General features: G+C 39.4%; 1 protein-coding gene across 1 annotated transcript; it reads left to right on the top strand.

Annotated features, from left to right (window-relative positions):
• The first annotated feature begins 415 nt into the window (after positions 1-415).
• Positions 416-18,625, top strand: egf (epidermal growth factor). Its single transcript, XM_015006562.2, is given in 23 exon segments — positions 416-1,119; positions 2,847-3,046; positions 3,561-3,742; positions 3,935-4,156; positions 4,246-4,448; positions 4,539-4,652; positions 4,841-4,963; positions 6,463-6,582; positions 10,321-10,446; positions 10,582-10,718; positions 10,907-11,055; positions 11,200-11,304; positions 11,506-11,729; positions 13,502-13,669; positions 13,847-13,996; positions 14,077-14,229; positions 14,310-14,426; positions 15,073-15,238; positions 16,002-16,166; positions 17,039-17,141; positions 18,259-18,343; positions 18,416-18,581; positions 18,583-18,625. Coding segments are annotated over 23 exon segments (3,348 nt in total). The 5' UTR covers positions 416-992.
• The last annotated feature ends 1,091 nt before the right edge of the window (positions 18,626-19,716 follow it).

Here is a 19,716-nt window from a genome sequence, read left to right as displayed (position 1 = left end):
TGATTACCAGCATTAACATTTTTATTATCCGTCTGGGGTGAAACGGTGAACAAAGGTCAGTGACCTGCAGACTGGAGACAAGACAACTTTCTCAGCAGCGTAAATCTTCTGCTCCTCTACAAGGTTACCAGTGGTGATGCTGGTTCTAACAATATCCCAGTCATGGAGAGCATGAATAGAGGCCGTGGTCCCCAGCCGGTGACAAACAATTTAAGGATAATCTGTTCAACTGGGACAGCGTTCTCTAGAAATGAGTCATTCTGTCGATTCCTGCTGGGAGCCAGATGAACCTCCACAGGAGACAAGCTGACTTTTCATTCACACACCAACCCAAAACAAAGTGCTCGCTGTGTTTTAGCTTGTGTAAAATGTTAAATGCACATTTACTGTATGTTGGTTTCACACACTGAAAAACAAAACATTCATTTTGCTCTGGAGTTAAGTATGACAATTCTTAGGATTCCCACAGCCGAGTAAATAAGGCCCATTTCCCCTATTTTTCCTCAAAAACATCCATCTCCGTTTAACAAGGATCAGACCTGTGGGTGGGGAAGGAGAGCAATACGTTGCTGGGACCTTTTTTCAGATCAGTTTAGAGCAAATCTTGCTACAATGCTGGACTAGATGTGCAAAATCTGCCACTGGAGTGTCAGGAATTTCAAGCTTTGCTTCCAAAAGAGACGCAGTCAGAAGCCTGAAGGTGGGGAGAGAGCTGGACCCACACACGTTTTTTTTTTTTCTAAGTGTAAAGCTGCAGTCAGAGTGTTGCTGTTCTTCCTGAGAAGCCTGCAGTCTTCTCAGAGGGGTCCTGCATCCCCCAGCAGGACATCTGCTGGTAGGCAACGCTCCCTCTTGGTTTCAGCCTCGAACAAGGATGCCAAGAACACAGAAGAAAACTTTGCTCAGGTTTTGGGAATTCTTGTGTGCCAGTGATGACAGTGGAAATGCCTGAATCAAAGTGAGCAGGTGCATCAGGAACAGAACACAGGATTATGCTGGCTGCAATGATTAAAACAGCACTGGTCTTCTTTTTGGTGCTAAGCACTGGAAACTTGGCGCTCGGCGCAGCGTGTTGGGATGGACGCCTTTCAGGATCGGGAAGAAACAGCAGCTGCACGCGTGAGTTTATGACATAAACCTGACTCTAAAGGAACTGCTGGGTGCATTTCACCTGAAACAGCTCCAGACAAGCTCAAATTATTCTCATTTCTTTCATCATTCTTCAAAAATTAATTTAATAACTGCACAAGAAATGTGGATTTTACTTTAGAATAATGAAGTGCCTACCTAATGAACATAAACACATGTATTTGACAAAACAGAATAATTATTTTAGATCTTGCTGAGATATGAAACATTACCGAGATTACAGAGTATTGTGCTATTGTGAATAAAAAAGTACTTTTCCACCAGATTTCTGATGGCAGCATGTAATATTAGGAAACAGATGCTTCTAAAAATAATTTGTCTACATAAAAATAGTATAAAGATAACAGAAAGGGCCGTCACCTTCTGAAACATGATGAAGATCCAGTGAACTTCACCAAATGTTCAGTCAGACAGCAGACTGTCCTGTGGGTGGATTCAGCCTGAGTTGTTGGCAGAGCCACATGTTTACAGATGCTGAAACCCAAATGGTCCACTTTAGTTTACCAGCACACACTATTTATCACAAACCGTCATAAAAATATATGCATTTAAAAAAAGTTTTAAATGCTAGTAAAGATTTTGTCAAAAACAAATAATTTATATTCAGTTTTTTTTTCCTCTGAATATACAAACTACAGGTTTTCATCCATCAGATGATGCTACTACAGTACAAAAATGATTGAAACTATTTTACTCATCTCATGAGTAAATAGTGGGAGTTAATTTGTATATAATATTAATTATAAAAACTTTACATATGTTATGTAGAGACATAATATAGAGACTTAAAGTTACTAAAAGTATTATTTTTTTAAAAGTTCAAAATATAAAATAATTTTCAACACCAATAATTTTAAAATAAACAAGTATGAATGCATGTTTCCTTTGGCTGATGAACGTGGGAAATGAATAATGAAAAAAAAATCACCACAATATTTTTGTAAACTTAAATCCTCCTGCTACGCTGCAAAACCGAACTATGTCCAATAAAGTATCACAGCATTTCTTATCTGAATCAAAAATCCTTTGGTGCATCTTGTGAACTTCTGAATTCATCAAGATGAACCAGTGAACACTGGTCCCAGTGATGACTGGGACCAGACGTTCTGGTATGTTGTTTGTCTGGTGAAACTCATTGTTGTCATCATTCCACTGAGTTAGCAGCAGTGTCTATGGACGCACATGACACCGTTACAAACGAAGACTTTCTGACAGCGGATATTTAAATAAAGACGGCATTTTGACATGTTTTTTATTTTTTATTTAAGTAGATCTGCAGAGTTTTGGAAAGGAACTCAGGTCACTGTTATCTAAAGCAGCCATAAAGTGCGACTGCACTGCGGTTCATTCAAGGTTCAGAGAAAGAGCTGCTCGTTGCTAAGGGATGATGTTTTATCCAGAAGCAGCTGAAAAGACATTTTAATAATTTGACAAGTTAACAGCAGTGTGACAAAGAGCGACTATGAAGTATAGAAACTTCCTCTTTGTGGGTGAAAACATGAGGACAAGAAAGCAACTTTAGGCAGTTAAGAACTATTTGCTTGCACAAAAATCATTTTACTCTCATTAGATACTAAAACCACAGATATTTTCATGTAGTACGATGCTTCAACTGGAGTATTATTGTACATCTTAAGACGCTTGGAAAGAAATTTTTAAAAGCATCTGCAAAGATTTGTCTCTTTGGTTTCTTTAAGCCTCTCAGCCTTTCCTCCTGTTTGGTCATGGCAAATCAATCCATCGGATGAGCCTGGATGGAAAGAACCACAGACGGCTTGCTGCTGGAACAGGAAGCTCCATCCTTCTCGACTTTAATTTCAGAGAAGAGAGTCTTTACTGGGCAGACAGGCGCACCGGCATCATCTACAAAGCATCGGTGCAAGGAGCACACAGACAGGTGATTATGCAAAAATGCTCCAGAGCATTTTACTAATACTTAGAAATCTGGAGCGGATCCTTTGCTTTGTGTGAGTATTTAAGATGAAGTCTACAAAGTTTGACAATTTTAGAGGTTTAGTACAAGTTTTATTTCTCTACATCCAGACTCAGAAATGAACAGCCATCCCCTTCAAAGTCTGGATAATTATCCCTCTGCGGGTTGGAGAGAAACCACAGACTTTCAGTTATTACTGGAATTATTATATCTTAATATTTTACCACTTTTCTCACCAAACTTGCAGTAGTGTTGCAGTCAGATTCTTCCAGAAGCTTTATCCATTGCAAAACCAGTTCTAATGTGTCCAGTTGGACAACAGTGACCAAGTTTGAAAAATCTGGAGTTCATCCTCTTTCTTTATTGGTCTGTTCACTTTGTGTAATGCACCAGTGTCATACCAGTTTGAAGATTTCCCAAATCATGTACTGTCAGAGGATTTTGATTACAGGTGTTTAAATTAATGTTTATTTTGCAGAAACTGTATTCATCTGACAAACACATCTCTGGGCTCACAGTGGACTGGGTTGGGAACGGAGTATTCTGGACGAGCAGGTGGAAGGGTCAAATCAAGAAAATGGATTTAAATGGAAAAAATGAGAGGACAATTTTAAGACATTTGTCTCAACCAAGCTTTATAAATGTTGATCCCACCCACAGGTAAATGATCCAGTTACAAAGAAACCATGATTTTTGTTGGCACAGAAATAATTAGTAAATGTTTCGACAGGAGTCAGATTTCTCCAGTATGATTTGTGTGAAAAATAAAAAATAAACTTGGCATAATCATGTGATAAAGTTAGATGAAAAATATTTCAGAATATATATGAACAAATTCCAAAATGTTTTCAGGTTTTTGTTTTGGCTGTCTGGTGGATCAGAAATCCAGCGATCTGATCTCTCAGGTCAAATGAAAATGACGGTTTTAAAGCTGGAGGAGCAACTTGAGGTTCTGTCGGTCGACCAAGAAGACAAGCGGTTGTTCTGGGTTCAGCTCGGTCTCCAAGGAGAGCGACTCATTGCTTCCTGTGATTACAGTGGGAATTCACTGCACATCATCGACCTGCCACTTCAGTAAACAAGCCTCCTGTCTGATCAGTTCTTCTTGGTAAATCTGCAATGATGCTAATCTTTAATAATATCATGTTAACATATTCTTTCAGGTCTCAGTCACTTGGAATATCTGTTTTTCTGGAGAACGTTTATTACACTGATGCTGCAGCCGGTGTTATAAGAAAAATAAACAAATACACCGGAGGACGACCGGTGGATGTTAATGATAAACCGATGGTCAAACCTCCAGTGGACATAAAGGTGGTCCATCCCCTCATCCAGCCAATGGCAGATACTTCCTCACCATTTCCAGGTTGCTTCATTTATGTAATCTTCTTTTTTAGTTTCTCCACATTTAAATAAGTAAATAAGCTTCAGTGATAAATGTCATTTCATCAAACAGGCTGCAATGACCAAAGTGGAAGCTGTGTGAATGTGTGTTCCCGTTTAGAGGAGCTTGGGGTTTGCCAGTGCTCTGAAGGCTTTGCTCTCAGTAACCATGGCACTCACTGTGAAGGTAACTCAATGTTCAACAACAGACCCATCATGGCTGTTGCTACAAATATTCAGTTTACATCTGATTTATCTATTCTGAAAGTCAAATGCTCATAAAACCAAAAATCTTTAATGTTTACAATCAATGCATGAAAAGAAATTGCAGATGCTGTATGACTGAAATAATAATCTTGTCTTTTTGTGGCACAGATGTGAATGAATGTGCCCACTGGAACCACGGCTGCTCTCTTGGCTGTGAAAACATCCCAGGCTCATATTTCTGCACCTGCCCCAAAGGATACACCCTCCTGCCAGACGGGAGGACGTGCCAAGGTACCGAACAAACATACACATCATTTTATATTCACAGTTTCATTCAGAACACAAATAAAACATTTGGCTACAGAAAATATGTATGTAAATAAAAAAAGATTTGCTCACTCACAATTTGCTTAGTCACACTAAATGTCCAAACTTAAAATTTGAAAGGATGACCTGAGTAATTATAAGGAACAGTCCACTTTTGAAAAAAAAAAAAGAAAAACACAGGTTTCTAGTGGCCTAGTCAAAGTTCAGACTTCTGAAGCTGTGATATGAGCTTAAACAGACTTTTAAAGCTTAGGAAATATCTTAATGTTAGAAAACTTTTCAATGTTGCTGAATTAAAACAGATAAGGAGAGAGGAATGGCCTGAAATTCCCCCATAGTAAAATAAAAGATTCATTGCCAGTTGTTGCAAATGCTTGGTGACAGTTCTTTATTTTTTTACACAGTGCTAACATGGTTTGGATAGATATTGCCTTAATAAATGATGTTATCATTTGAAATAATCTGATATTAAAAGTAGTTTGATGATCAGAAAGATGAAAGTGTGACAAAAAAGCAAAAACAAAAAGAATCTGCAAAAGGGTGAAGACTTTTGCAAAAATGTCATCACTGGAATGTGATGCATCCATTCTTAGATGAAAATGTAAAAGCTGGCATAGCAACCAATGCTGTCTGTGCTGCAGATGGAGCTGAGAATGAACCATGCAAAGTTTTACAAACCAGAGCAAAGCAGACAACAGAAACAGGCAGTGTTACCGTGTGATGGGCCAGTATTAGCAGATAAAACTGCCTGTGTGCTAAATCGGTCCGACTCTACTCCTAATCTCTTCTTCCCTAATCTCGCTGCACAATAGGAGAGGTTCCCAGGCACAATGGGATTAGACAGTGAGGTGACATTTGCAGTAAGGAACATATCTTGTCAGCAGCTTTGTCTGTTGAAGGCATTTAGTGGACAACCTTTGCCAAGGTCCAGTGGAGAAGAAACATGTGATCAAGCAACATGTTAGACAATAGAGATGAGAGCAGAGATTACAAGGAGGAAGCACAACAATGCAGCTTCATCATGTTGGTTTTATGCAAAATTCAAACTTTCAAAAACAGTACAGCAGTTTACCACATCCTAAATCTAACCCTCCAAAATGTCAAGAGCATTTGCCACAGAAACAATTTTCAGCAGGAATTTAACTTTCCACAACAGAATCGCAGCCTGCCTCGACATCTCTCACCCACTTTCACTCGTTCTCTTGTGAGCTAACATTACATCACTCTGTGTGTGAGCTTCTCACACTTTCTACTATTTTAATGGGCTTAGACCTGATTTCATAAAGGGATTTCACCACAGCGGGGCCTAAGGAGCTTGACGTCCATCCAGCTCATCTTCCACCAGCGAGGCCCTAAAATAGGCTGAAAAATCTTAAACATGCAACATTTTAAACCTCTGCATATTTATTCCAAACCTGTTCTGATGCTAATCTGAGCTGTTTGTTATTAAATTGCTTTTACAGAAATAACACCATGTGGTGGCATCATGAAGTGTGGAGATGGTTGCATAGCAACAGAACATGGGGCCGTGTGCGTTTGTCCTGAGGGATCCGTTCTACAGGAGGATGGGCACACTTGCACCGGTACTGACAATATGACACCGATCAGGTCCAGTTTAGAAACTTTAGGTCCAGTAATCTATGACAAGTATTTGTTGAAGAACTTACCCAGCAGGTGACGTGTGGGTCGGGGGTTCCCAAACAGCACTGGCTTCTAGGTGAGGACCTCCTGTGCAAACCTACAGGCAATGCAACAAAATAAGCTATAAAAACATCAACTTTTAGAAGCTTTTTTGTACTTTATTCGCTATTCCATAATTATTATATTCATTTAGCATAAATGCTACCTCATCCCTCCTGATATTAGTTTCCCATGAGTTTTTAGGTATTTTGCTCCACAGCAGGGCTCCTGCTGTTTCTTTGGTCGTTTTCATGCCAGAAACTTTGTCCGTTTCACGTTTGTTTCATTAGCCTGAGGAGGAAAACAGAAAAATGGACAATTTATTTTAACTTTATATTTTATAATAATGATTTAAATACAGATTCGATTTAAAAATATATAATTAAACATGTATGATAAAACAATGTGTAAGCTTCAATGTTTTATCTACTTTTTTCCCCTTTTCATCTTCCCCCAATTTATGAGGCCTCTCTAGCGCCCCCTGGCGGCCCTCACTTTAGAAAACATTGTTGGGTCATGGATTACCGTAGTTAGTTTCATAAAAGGCTCACAGTTTTGAAAAGTAATTAGCCATAAATTAGTAAACATCATTTTAAAAAACAACTTAAGATTTAAGCTTAATAAAAAGAAGTAAATATTTATATGAAGTTTGGCGTTCATCAGGGTCGATTCTAAATGCGTCAGTAGATTAAAGCGGACATTGAAGAAATTTTTCTCTCAACCAGAATACTTGTTCAGTTCTTAACATGGTTGGAAGTAACAGGCATTTAACTGGTACATATACAAACAGACGGTCCAACACAGAAGAGCAAAAGAATCAGAAGTTCAGTTACAGCTTAAAAACAAGAGACTTGATAACAATGTGAATATTTGGGACAGAGAAGACAGGAGGCTTAGAGGGATGAAAGGAGACATTAATGGTAAACATGAATAAACAAGACCAAAAGAAGCGACTTCAGATTTCATGTTTCCAACACCTACTCTGCAGCTCTAACTCGTCTTCCCAGGCGGCTTTACAACATTTCAAATCTTGTTACCAAAACAAATCACAAGGCATCTTCAGGGGAACATTCAGATCATCAGACAACGACCCAAACACTGAGCTGATAACAGATGGGACTATTTCTCAGTGTCCTAAGTGACACATGGTCCCATTACTGTGATTGTTCTGACAACATATAATACTTTTACTTCTAACCATTTTCAGAACAGAAGCTTTTTGGATCGGAGGTGAAACATTTTGAAGACATAAGAGGTCCAGTTGATTCTATATTAGCGCTTGGGATTATTTCAGCTTCCTCTTTATTTCTCCTTTGTTTTACCTCATATTTCTTTCCTGTTTCTTTTAACAAGCTGATTGCTTGAATAATCAGCTTGTTAAAGTAACTCAGGAGAATGTATTGAAAAACAAAAACATTTTTTATATGATCCACAGGGGCCTTTTGATCATTTTGCTCTTTTTAACGATTTGACTCTTTGCTGAAACCAACAAGCCTCATCACAGCTGAGCCTCAAATCTTAAAACAAGAAACCAAAAAGCTGGCCAATCTCATTTAGACAGAACAGAAACAAACTTCTGGTCTTCTTGTCTTCCTGCTGTGAGCAATTATTAATTATTCATGCCAGAAGCAGAAGTGAAGTCGGCCACTGAGTGGCTGTGAAACACACCTTTACTATTTTAAAACAAAGTGAGCATTATCAAACCAGAAGCCTCTCTGTGATTTCTGAAAGGCTGCAAACATCTTTAAATCAGCACTTTTCATGACTGGTAAAGACTGAAAGGTAAAAAAGATTAAATCAAATTTACTGCACTTCATTAAGACTTCCTGTTATCAGCTTTATATCAAGCTCCGCACCCTGAAGGAAATCTTGTAGAAAATTATTTCCTCATAAATCTTAACTGTGACTTTATTTTTGCAGATCAAGGTTAGTAAAAATAAAATCTCCACTCCAAAGAGTGTAGTTCTTAGTAGGGATGTGCCGATCAGGTTTTGTCCTCCCGATACCGATACCGATCACCCATGAGGGCCGATACACCGATACCGATCACCGATACCGATCACATAATTATTATTATTATTATTATTATTATTATTATTATTATTATTATCATAAACACTACCGGTTACATTATGTGGAAAAAGGAACCATGAATTCAACTTAATTTAGACAAAAACTGGTTTTTAATAACTTTTTCCAAGAACAAAACAAAACAGGCATTGTGCAAATTGTACTGCTATTAATAATACTATCTTTAACAGACTGATAACATATGAAGGCTCTGAAGAGGCTAAATAATGCAAAGAGCCAAAATAAAACCTCTCAACATTGCCAAGAAGTTCAAGTATAAAACTTAACATTCAAAGGCAAAAACAGGTTCCATTACAATAAACAATCCAGAGTTACTGAACGAAAACTTCCTGTTAGCATGGCGGCTAGCTGATTACTGCTAGCTCTGATTGGCTGTTTCTGACTGAGCGGAGTAATTATGCAGAACAGGGAGGAGATCGATTATTTTTTTAGAGATTATCTGTCTCATGTTAGGACAACTAAAGTTTTAATACGTACGTAAAATGTATTTTTTAAGTTAGATGCTGCAGCTTTAAGCAGAGGTTCGGTGTGAGAGTCACTACCAGGTGGAGCAGAAGCGAAGCTCCGTCTGTCAAATATTACTACCTGTAGCGTAGCAGCGGTTCAACAGGAGAGCAGAACCAGCGTCTTACATCGCAGCTCGAAGACTTAAATAATTTTCCAGGTTATTTGTTTAGCTTTCTGACCGTCATGCTAATCCTGGTGAGTGTTTGTAGCTGTGCGCTGCTTTACCTGCTATCTGATCCTCCGTATGTCTTTTTTACTGCAGTGAGCCTCGATGTAGCCAAACTCCGTCAAGTATCTCATTGTTTTTATGTCGTATTAGCTTCGTTGTGTTGATGCATTTTGACCTGCTTCAATTTTCTGCCGCAACACGCAAACCTCCCCATTCACTCAGTGCGTTATAGTTCCACATCGCTTAGGATTTGTTGCTGCGCGTTTGCGCAGAGTGAAGGAAAGAGGAGACCAGCTGCACAGGCAGGTTGGAAATGAGATGATCGGTATCGGCAACAAGAGCCAATGATCGCCGATCACCGATCATGCACTTTTTCACGAAAATCGGCCCGATTGTGATTGGTGACCGATCGATCGGCACACCTCTAGTTCTTAGTAGAAGCTGGTAATGTTTAATATCAGATGCAATTAGCATTCACTGGAGAGAAAAAAAAGTTTGCAACAAGAGGGTTAAAGGTGCAAATAATTACATTCAGCAAGCTTTGAGTCTGCAAACTCAGTAATTTGTATTTTTTGTATTTTTTGAGCCATTTATTTAAATGAATTGTGGCCAGAAGTACAACTCAAGGCTGCATTGACTTCACTCAAAAAATGTTGCAAACAAAAGGTCAGTCTTTAATTTTTTTAATAAACCTTTCACTATACCAAAAAGAATACTGGGACAAATGATAGAAAACACAATGTCCAATAAATTTTCTATTGCTGTCAATTGTGAAAACTGATGCAGTTATAAAGAGAATTCATGAAATTATTGGAAAGATATTGTCAGAAGCAGAGTGTAAATCTGGATCTGTGTTATTAACGCTGATCTCCAGGTTGCTCTTCAGCAGACAGAGGTGGCTGCAGTCAGCTCTGTTCCTCCATCACCCCGAGTCGCTGGGAGTGTGGATGTCTTCCTGGGTACAGGCTCCACCAAGATGGCAAACGCTGCATTGCAACTGGTGAGTCACTGCAGCAAAGCAGGCAGCAGAGTCAGAGCAGCCCACACAGAAGCTCTCTTCTTATGCATGCATATCACTGCCCACATCTTTTTCTGCCATGCATCTAATTATAAAGTACTATATTCTTTTCTTCAGGACCTCCTGCCTTTCTAATTGTGGCCAATCTGATGGATGTGAGAAGAATGAACCCAGATGGGACGGAGGAACAAACTCTGGTGAAGGAACCCAGAGGAACAATCTTAGCTCTGGACTTTGACCCCGTCTACCACCGTGTAAAACTTCATCCGTTTTCCTGCACATTTTGTTTTTATTCACAGCTTAGCAAACATAAGGTTCCACTGCACTCTTAGGAGATGTCTTGGCATGCAGTGCCATCTAGTGGTCATTAGTGACTTGCTTTGTTTATTCTCTACATCTCAATGACATTTCTCTTTTAACAAAAATTGGGATGAATTTCAAGGTCTACTTTGCCAGCATCAGCCAGAGGACAATAGAGCGGGTTGACCTGAACACTGGCTCAAGAGACGTTCTGGTCTCTGATGGTTTGGAGTCTCCAGAAGGACTGGCAATCGATTGGGTCCACCACAGGATGTACTGGACCGATAGAAGGTGAGCAGTGTTTGGTAAAACTGTAGGAATTTTACTGAGAAAAATAAATTAATGCTGGCAGAAAGTTGGTTGTTGCTATACAGTTTAACACCGAGCCATTTTAGGAGTCGTGAGAATTAAGTATCTATTGTCTTTGCTCTGCAGCAAGTCAGCTGTTGACTGCAGTACATTAGATGGACTGAAGAGGAAAACTGTTGTGAAAGAAGGGCTGGAAGAACCAAGAGGAATTGCGGTTCATCCCCAAGCGAAGTGAGTTAAACTGATTTTGTTTTTCCCCAACAATAGAAACTAAAAAACTAGATATAGACTTATAGACTTTGATTTTGACCTTTAATACAAATCTAAAAAGAAACAACTCCCAAAGCCCATTGCTAAAGGAGTGTGAAAACTTCTCTATTAACATGAAACCTGAAATCTGTATTTTCCCTGTTGGATCACCTACTTCTGGAGGAAGTTATTCTGGACAGACACCGGCGCTCAGCCTGTGGTAGAAAGCGCCACTCTGGAGGGAAGCAGCCGTGTGATCATTGCCAGCACCGGCCTCATGTCTCCCACTGGGCTGACCATCGACTTCACTGATGATCGACTCTTCTGGTGCGACCAGAAGAGGGGCCTGATAGAAACAGCTGCTTTGGATGGTTCTGATCGACGGGTCCTAATAGAGAACCAAGTAGGTGAGGTTTGTTTGAAGCACGTATGCAACAAAATTAGACATCTGTATACAGATGATTCAGTTCATTATAATGAACTGAACTATAAAACCAAAACAGAAATGCGTGTTACAGATAAGGTTGTGGTATGAAAAATTACAATGAAAATTATCAGGAAAAATCTGCAGTCATCTACCAGATACTGAGCAAAAACAAAGAAATTATAGCTTGTTGTATAAGGCAGTCTAGATGTATAAAGCATATCAACAGAGTAACAAAAGGTGAATATACTTAAAAAAATCTAAGAGTATGTAAAGATAATACAGATATACAAACACATATACATCTACTATGAGCATAAATATCCATTTATCTTCACTGTTCATGCAGGGAGCTGGTGAATGATAAAGCTTTAAAGATGAAACATGATAAAAGATAGAAGCTGAACTATTTAATGCTTTGCACTAACGAATGTTAAAAAAGTAATCTGCTTTTATCAGGTAACAGCGCAGAGATCTAAGCAAAGTGTTTGGTACCTGCAGGTCGGTCTGGGTAGATAATATCCAGACAGATTAATTATCTAGCAGAGGAATCACTTCATGTGTAAACAGTCACACTGCAGCCTGAAGTGATCCAAATCAGATTTCCTGGCGAGCTCGTTCACACTTCCAAATATGTGCGCCTTGTATGTGATCTCCTGTGAGAACTTCAAACGAACTGAAAGTGTCCCGCATGCGCAGTGCAGGGCGCAGAACGTCACTTGTCATTGTTCTGCCAACCGCCATAAAAATTAAAAGTGCTCAGTGTTTGCAAAAGTAATCGTGGATGATAATGGTGGAGCGAATCTTACAATTTTAAAGTTGTTGTCCGATGGGAGCCAGCACATTAACAAAATAATCCTCATTATAGTCCGTCACGGCGGTTGTTTTTCTTCCCGCTCGCGCGTATCAGGACGCAGAATAGTGACGTTTGTCGAGTAACAATGACGTTCAAGTCGGATGAGCACGACCTGGCCATACAGACTGAGGTCACGTGTGAAAAGATCAGATACGTTTCGGATTTAGGACCACATATCCACGTGGCCACTCAGAGACAGCCAGATCACATTAAGGGGGAAAACAATCGGATTTGGCCACTTCAGACTGCAGTGTGCAGCCTATAGACTGCAAGACACCACGGTGACTGTAACAGTGCGCTAATAAACCTGATGAGCAACAGGTGTGGCTGCTGAAGGCATTGAGAGCAGAGCGTGAACATTGGACCATTGGCTCCACCTAGAGGAGAGCATCAGCATTATTTTGTCATAAGAGCTTTGTTTTGTTTTTTTGTTGTTTTTTTTTTACTTTTCTTGAATGGTACATGATAAAAATTTTACTTTATAATATGGTTTATGTGATTGTCAAAATTTAGGTCAAAGTTATTATTATTCCTGAGTTCCATGACTTGCTTTTGCTTTTACAAGACAGCAACCTGAGACTGGTGTCAATTTTGGGTCTGTGGGGTTTGCACTGAAGTTGAATCTTTTTTATTAAATTTTTTAGTTGCAAGAAATTGTTTGGGATTGTTTGTTGAGTTCACAAACCAGTTTTGTTCAATCTTTGTCTTCTTCTCCTTGCACATGCCAGGAGAAGCACATCTGAGCCTAGAGGGCCCTTCATGTACAATCTTGAGTTTGATCAAATTAAAACTATTCAGCTATAGATTTGTCTTTCCATTAATTAAATTGTAAATTTTTAAAAAAAAATGCTTATTTACCATTTTCATTCCTCTCTTGTCTTCTGTTTGGATTGTCCTAGGACGTCCCTTTGACCTCGCAGTGTTTGAGGACAGGCTGTGGATATCTGAGTGGGAGCACCAACAGATAAGGAGCGTCCACAAGCGGACAGGGCAGAAACTCCAGCGTATCCATGGCAGCTTGGTTCAGCCGGCATCAGTGGTGGTGGTGCATCCCCTCGCTAAGCCAGGTAGGCAAAATAAACAATGGTAAATACAGTCTAAAAGGTTCCTGTCAGTTAATATATCATTAAGCCACTAGAGCACCTGAAATGTAAATTTTGGGTGTTGAACGCCACATGAAAATCAGATTCTGTGTCTTGATGAACCATGAAAACAAAGTTAATGTGTTTAAAACTTCTCCTCAGGAGCAAATGTTTGTCTTCACCTGAATGGAGGTTGTGCTCAGAAGTGTGAAAGCAACCAGGGACTCTCACATTGCTCCTGTTTGCCTCACTTCACCCTGTCAGCTGATGGAAAAAGCTGCATGTCTGTCAGTTCTTCAAATGTTACTGCAGGTAAAGTAGTTGAATTTATACTCAGATACGTTTGTGACCCTCTAGTTTAAACTAAATGTTTGTTTCTCATTATTATACAGAATCTGGAGATGAAACCTCTGACTTAACATCTCTGAAAAACAAAACATTACATGAGGAGAGCATCATCCCACTGGTGGGTGATAATAGGAAGGCTGGTTTCATCTCAGATGGAGGTACTGAACCAGTTCTGTTCACAGAAAAGATGATTGCAGGTAATGGTGCCATTTAGGACCATTTCTTTTATTCTTATACTCCAGCAACCTTTTCAGCATCATTTGTGTTCCTCTGTCAGACCAGAATGACTGTTACTCGCTCCACTGTGCTGTGAATGCCAGGTGTGTGCTGGATGCTGAGAACCCTCGCTGTTTGTGTCAGGAAGGCTTTACAGGTGATGGACAGACATGTCTGGGTAAGGTTATCTTTATGCTGAAATTACAATTCTAAATAGAAATCTGGCAAAACTAGCAGTTATTAATGCATTTACATTTGATCTAGCTGGGGTTGAACCAGTTCAACCTGAAACTGTCTGATAGAAATGGTAACAAATGATCAAGCTGTAAACAAAAGGAGCAATAAACAAGTGGGTTTCCAGCCTTGATTTAAAGGAACTCAGTGTTACAACACTTTTGCAGTTCTCTATCTTCCTGGTTTTAGTCAGTATGGCAGCAGCATCTGGATCAGCTGCAGCTGAAGGACTGAATTTTTTAGGCAGACCTGTGAAGACGCTGTTGCAGTAATCAATGCGACTAAAGATAAACGCATGGATGAATTTCTCTAGATCTTGCTGAGATATTAGTCCTCTAATCCTGGAAATGTTCTGGTAACAGAAGGCCGACTTTGTAACTGTCTTAATGTGGCTGTGAATGTTCAGGTCAGAGTCCATCCTACACCCAGATTCCAGGTCTGGTCACTGGTTTCTATCTGTAATAACTGAAGCTTTCTGCTGACTCTTTCCTCTTCAGGTCCAAAGATAACAGCTTCAGTTTTGTTTCTGTTCAGTTGGAGTAAGTTGTGGCACCTCTACACATGGAGCTAACTAAAATAACTTCCTTTAGCACTGGAGAGCACTTCTCTGAAGGCAACATCTCAACCCCCCATGGATGTGACCACCCAGCACCACAACAGCAACTCAGCAGAGAAATGCCCCTCCAGCCATGACGCCTACTGTCTGTACCACGGAGTCTGTGTCTACTTCCCTGAGATAAAGTCCTATGCCTGCAAGTAAATACATCTCATGTCAGATCTCTCCATTTAATCCACAGGCTTAAACTCTGAATTTACTGAAAACTCCATGTTGTGCGCCATAGAACTTGCTGCATGTTAAACTATTAGGCAGAGAATACTTGGTTGTGGATGGTAATTGTGACATGAGCTGCTGTTTCAGACAACAAGCACCAGGTGTCACTGTTGGTCCACCATCAAGAACTTTACCTGATTGATAGACAAGAGTTGTGTCTGTCCTTATTAGCAAAGAGAATCTGACATATTTTAAACATAATTAATCATAATAAATAATAAATCTTAAAACTCATCCCTGGGTGACAGAACATCACTCAACTCAGACAGGAGGACAGAAATACTGACTCATTCCTGGGCTTCACCAGCATCCTAAACACAGAGCAGAGTTAAAAAAAATCACAGTCATATGAATGATCCCACAAAAAGTCTTTTAGCAGCATGAAATCCACGCTGGATATTTTAGGCGGGCTTGGGAGATCCGCATGGAGATTTAAAAATGTAGCTTCAAATAGGAGACGTGGCATTTATTTATATGGTATATGCAACATTTGCAAAGTTGCGTAAATATTTTACGACAATAATTTGGGTTATTTAGCCCGTTATAAGTGGAAAACATAAATGTTATTCATTAATTTATAGATTTCATAGATTCAAACTAAAAATTCTAAAAATAGAGCATATAACTAACTGCTGGTAAGACTGAAAAATGGTGCAGTCACTGTTGCTGTCTGTCTTCGTTGTGCAGCTGTGTCCGAGGCTACATAGGGGAGAGATGTCAGTTCAGTGACCTGGAATGGTTGGAGCTCCAGCAGGCTGAGAAGGAGAAGGAGAGGAATCTGGTCATTGGAGGTTGCATGGTGGCACTCATTTCCATCATTTCCATCACAGCCTGTATCACCTACTGTTTCCGGTGAGTTTCAGGTGACAGCTGGCAGTAGTGAAGGCTAGATGTAGGGTGATGCTTTAAAAGTTGAACAAGGCCGGTGGAAACAGACCTATAATATTGTAAGTGAGTTTTCAGGGTTTACCACCACGGCTGTTAAAAACAACCCGAGACATGTTCAGTTGTGTAAAGAATGATCTGCCATTCTTTACAGTGCGTCAAACACAATGTGGGGTGAGCCATGTAGTGGCCTCTGTCAGACAGCAGGGGGCGTCGGGACGCCAATCAAATGGTGAACAACTAACATGCAATCCTGCTTGTTTGAGTAAAGCCCAACTCTTCTGCTTTGTTTCCACCTGAGATGTTTTTAAGTAGCTGATTTGTTTTATTGTCGTTTTTCTGCTGGTTCTCTCCCTTATTTTGCTTCACAAAGCACCCCGCTCCCAGCCCCACATGCTACAACATCCCAGTGTTTACACTCCTGCTTCCCCAGTGGAAGTGGCACGCTTTCAATTACATGGTTGGTTTAGCTTGTTCTACAGCAATTACACACAAAAATAGGTCATTCCTCGGCTACTAAATGGAGTCGGCGAGGTATGACCCCCGTGGAAACGCTACATGGTCGCCAATAGCGCTGCCTCAAATTGCCTTCTGCACTTGACTGAAAGCTTACTTGTGAAGTCTGTGAGCTTGCTGGGTTTGTTTCACCTGCAGCCACAAACAGTGAAGAAAGGTCATGTTTTAGAAGCAAGAAAATCAAAGTGAGTGATGTGATGATTATCATCTCTGGCTAATTCCTAAAATCAAATGTTGTCGTCATATATTATAGGTAATTGTAGCTTATAGTATAGGCTTCTGGGAAACTATGTGGTGGTTTTACTTTATCTTTTATTCTGAAGATCTAGGAGACTCGTCCTCAAACAAACCTCAGAGGATAATGTGAGTGAGATCAGTGTGACTGATGAGAGCATGTCTGAGACGACCACCACCAGCGTTCCTCGTGTAAGACCACTATCAATTGTTTTATTTGCACATGGTCACATTTTTACTTACACATTTAAATTTGAGCACATATATTTGAATAAATGTCCCTCACATTTGCAAAAAATATAACTTCTTACTGCCTTCAACAAGGCTCTGGAATAGACATTTGGCCACTTTTATTTTCAGAACAGGTAGTTTATGGAAATTGTTTGGTATCCTGGTATGATACCTAACATTAAAACATAGTTTATCGTCTGCCTAATGTTAACCTCTCTTATCCAAACCAGTTTGGGTGTGTTTGAAATCATGGTGCTGTTGGGAGATTAACAAGGGGTCAAGGCAAGGCTTTCAAACCTCAGAGCCTGTACCAACTGTCAGGCATGGTGGTGATGGGATCATGCTGAGGGTCTGTATCACAGGTAGCTGTTCTGGCACAAAGTGGAAGAAACAACAAATGAGGAGGATTTCATCCAGATTCTCTAATTTCACCTCAAGTCAACAACTAGATGGTAAAACTTTGACTTACTTTTGGTTTCAACAGGTCAGCACTCCCAAACACACCAGAACTGGTTCTGAACCGGATAAAACAGGCTAACATTCAGGATCTAGATTCAACTGAAAATTTGCGGACTGTACATGATTTTACTGTGTATATATAGATTTTTATATTGATTCTGCTCTGTCCTTTATACTGCTGTAACAATGTAAATTTCCCCACTGTGGGATTAATAAAGGAATATCTTATCTTATCTTAAGGTTTGGAAATCAGCTGATAAAATTGTCTCTGCTGTCTCTGCTAGAATCATGTTGTCAGCTACCAAAGCTTTAATGCAGCTTGCTAATACGTATAATATATGTATATATTTGAGCCTGTATGTACTATTTTAAACCTGGGTCAAAAATTTTGCATCAAATCTAAACTTATGCATCAAATTTATATTCATGGAAACAGAATAGAAAACATGGATCATTAAAAATCCTTATATGTGCACTTCTGCCCACATTAAACTGGATGTCAGAGATGTCCATTCAGCCATAAATCCAGTTCTATTCATTAACTTATTACCACCACAAGGAAATATAGCAAAAAATATCAAAATAAAAGCTTACACATGTCTACTATATGCATCCACAGTTGGTAACAGAAGATGGTGTGAACAAGGAGGCCATCCATCCAGATCCAATGAGAGCTTCCTGCTCACCATGTGCTACAGAATCAGGTGCCAGAAAAATCCTTCAAGTTTTCTTTCACACTTTTCAAACCACCTGTAATGATACAAATATGTTTTCAGGCATCAAACCTATGTCTGAACAGCAGGCATCGATCTTCAAACATGACGAAGAATTCGGGAATTTGAAGCTTCCAGACTCCACCACAGAGACCGCCCAGCCTGCCGCCCATCGCTTCAGTCCTTCACTATCAAACTTAAACACAGACAATTCTTCATCTGTCAAACCAGAAACACAGTAATACCCCCAGGCCACAGTCACCTCCTTCCTAGCTCAGAAGAACCCAAAACAAAGCTGGACCGCTCTGTAACATGTTTCTGTAAATGTAAAACTGTATTTAATTAACTGCTACCATGATAGAAACCAGAGCTCTCGTAAAAAGTTAAACTTTAAAAGTAAAACTACTGAGCATCTGGGCATTGCTTTTCAGTGCTTGGTGGGTGCATCCAAATGGTCAGATAATTACTAACCTAAGTTTCAAGCATAGGGCATACAGAGGAAACTAAAGTGTCCAGACCGCATCATTTATACATTTGTAATGCTTTACTGGGTCACTGATGTGATATTTGAGTCTCAGCTGAATCATTTTCCTAGAAAAGGCATACCAGTTTGGGATATTATATGCAAAATTCTTAGTGTAAAATAATTATGGAAAACCTTATTGACCGTAATAAACTTTATGCTTCAGAACTGCCTACATCTATAAACCGGGAATAAATCAATCATGTGGAAATAATGACAATATTTTTTTATTTTATTGGTCATTTTCTCATTTTTGCAAGGTCAGACCATGAGAGGTGTGCTTCATGTGTAATTTCCATTCAAAAGTAGAAATATGAAGGTAGACTCTATGAAGTCTGTTATTCCATCAGAACCAGGAAGACTGGATTTTATCCTGATTAAGTCTCCGTTCCATGTGGTTTGCTATCAGGTCACACAACAGATATGATCTTTTTGTGAATGTCTGGCATAGATTTGCTGTATGTGATTATGTTACACTTCAGATTTCCTCAAGCGCACAAGTCAGTAACTGTGACTCTTGCTAGCTTAATGTCCATTAGCATATGCAAAAGAAAAAATAACATAGTTTGGTTTTGTCCAATTTCTTTCTTATTTTTTGATATTCAGTAAAAGTTAGAAAATGTCAAAATAAAAAAGATCACTAAAACAAATGGCTTCATTGTTGAGTAAAGTTTAAGCTCTGAGAGTTTTCTCTTTTGAACACTTTTCATTCAGACCCTGGTGGATAAAAAAAATCGCCTGAACTTCTTATAATTAAATCCTAAAAATACAAAATCTGTTTATTATTTGAATTCACTTAAAATGGTTTTACCATTTAAACAAGTTAAAGTCAACACAGCCA

Source organism: Poecilia mexicana, unplaced genomic scaffold, assembly GCF_051168715.1.
Source record: "Poecilia mexicana isolate PSO_F unplaced genomic scaffold, ASM5116871v1 scaffold_10, whole genome shotgun sequence".
NCBI classification, from domain to species: Eukaryota; Metazoa; Chordata; class Actinopteri; order Cyprinodontiformes; family Poeciliidae; genus Poecilia; species Poecilia mexicana.
This window is presented reverse-complemented; position numbering and strand designations above follow the sequence as displayed.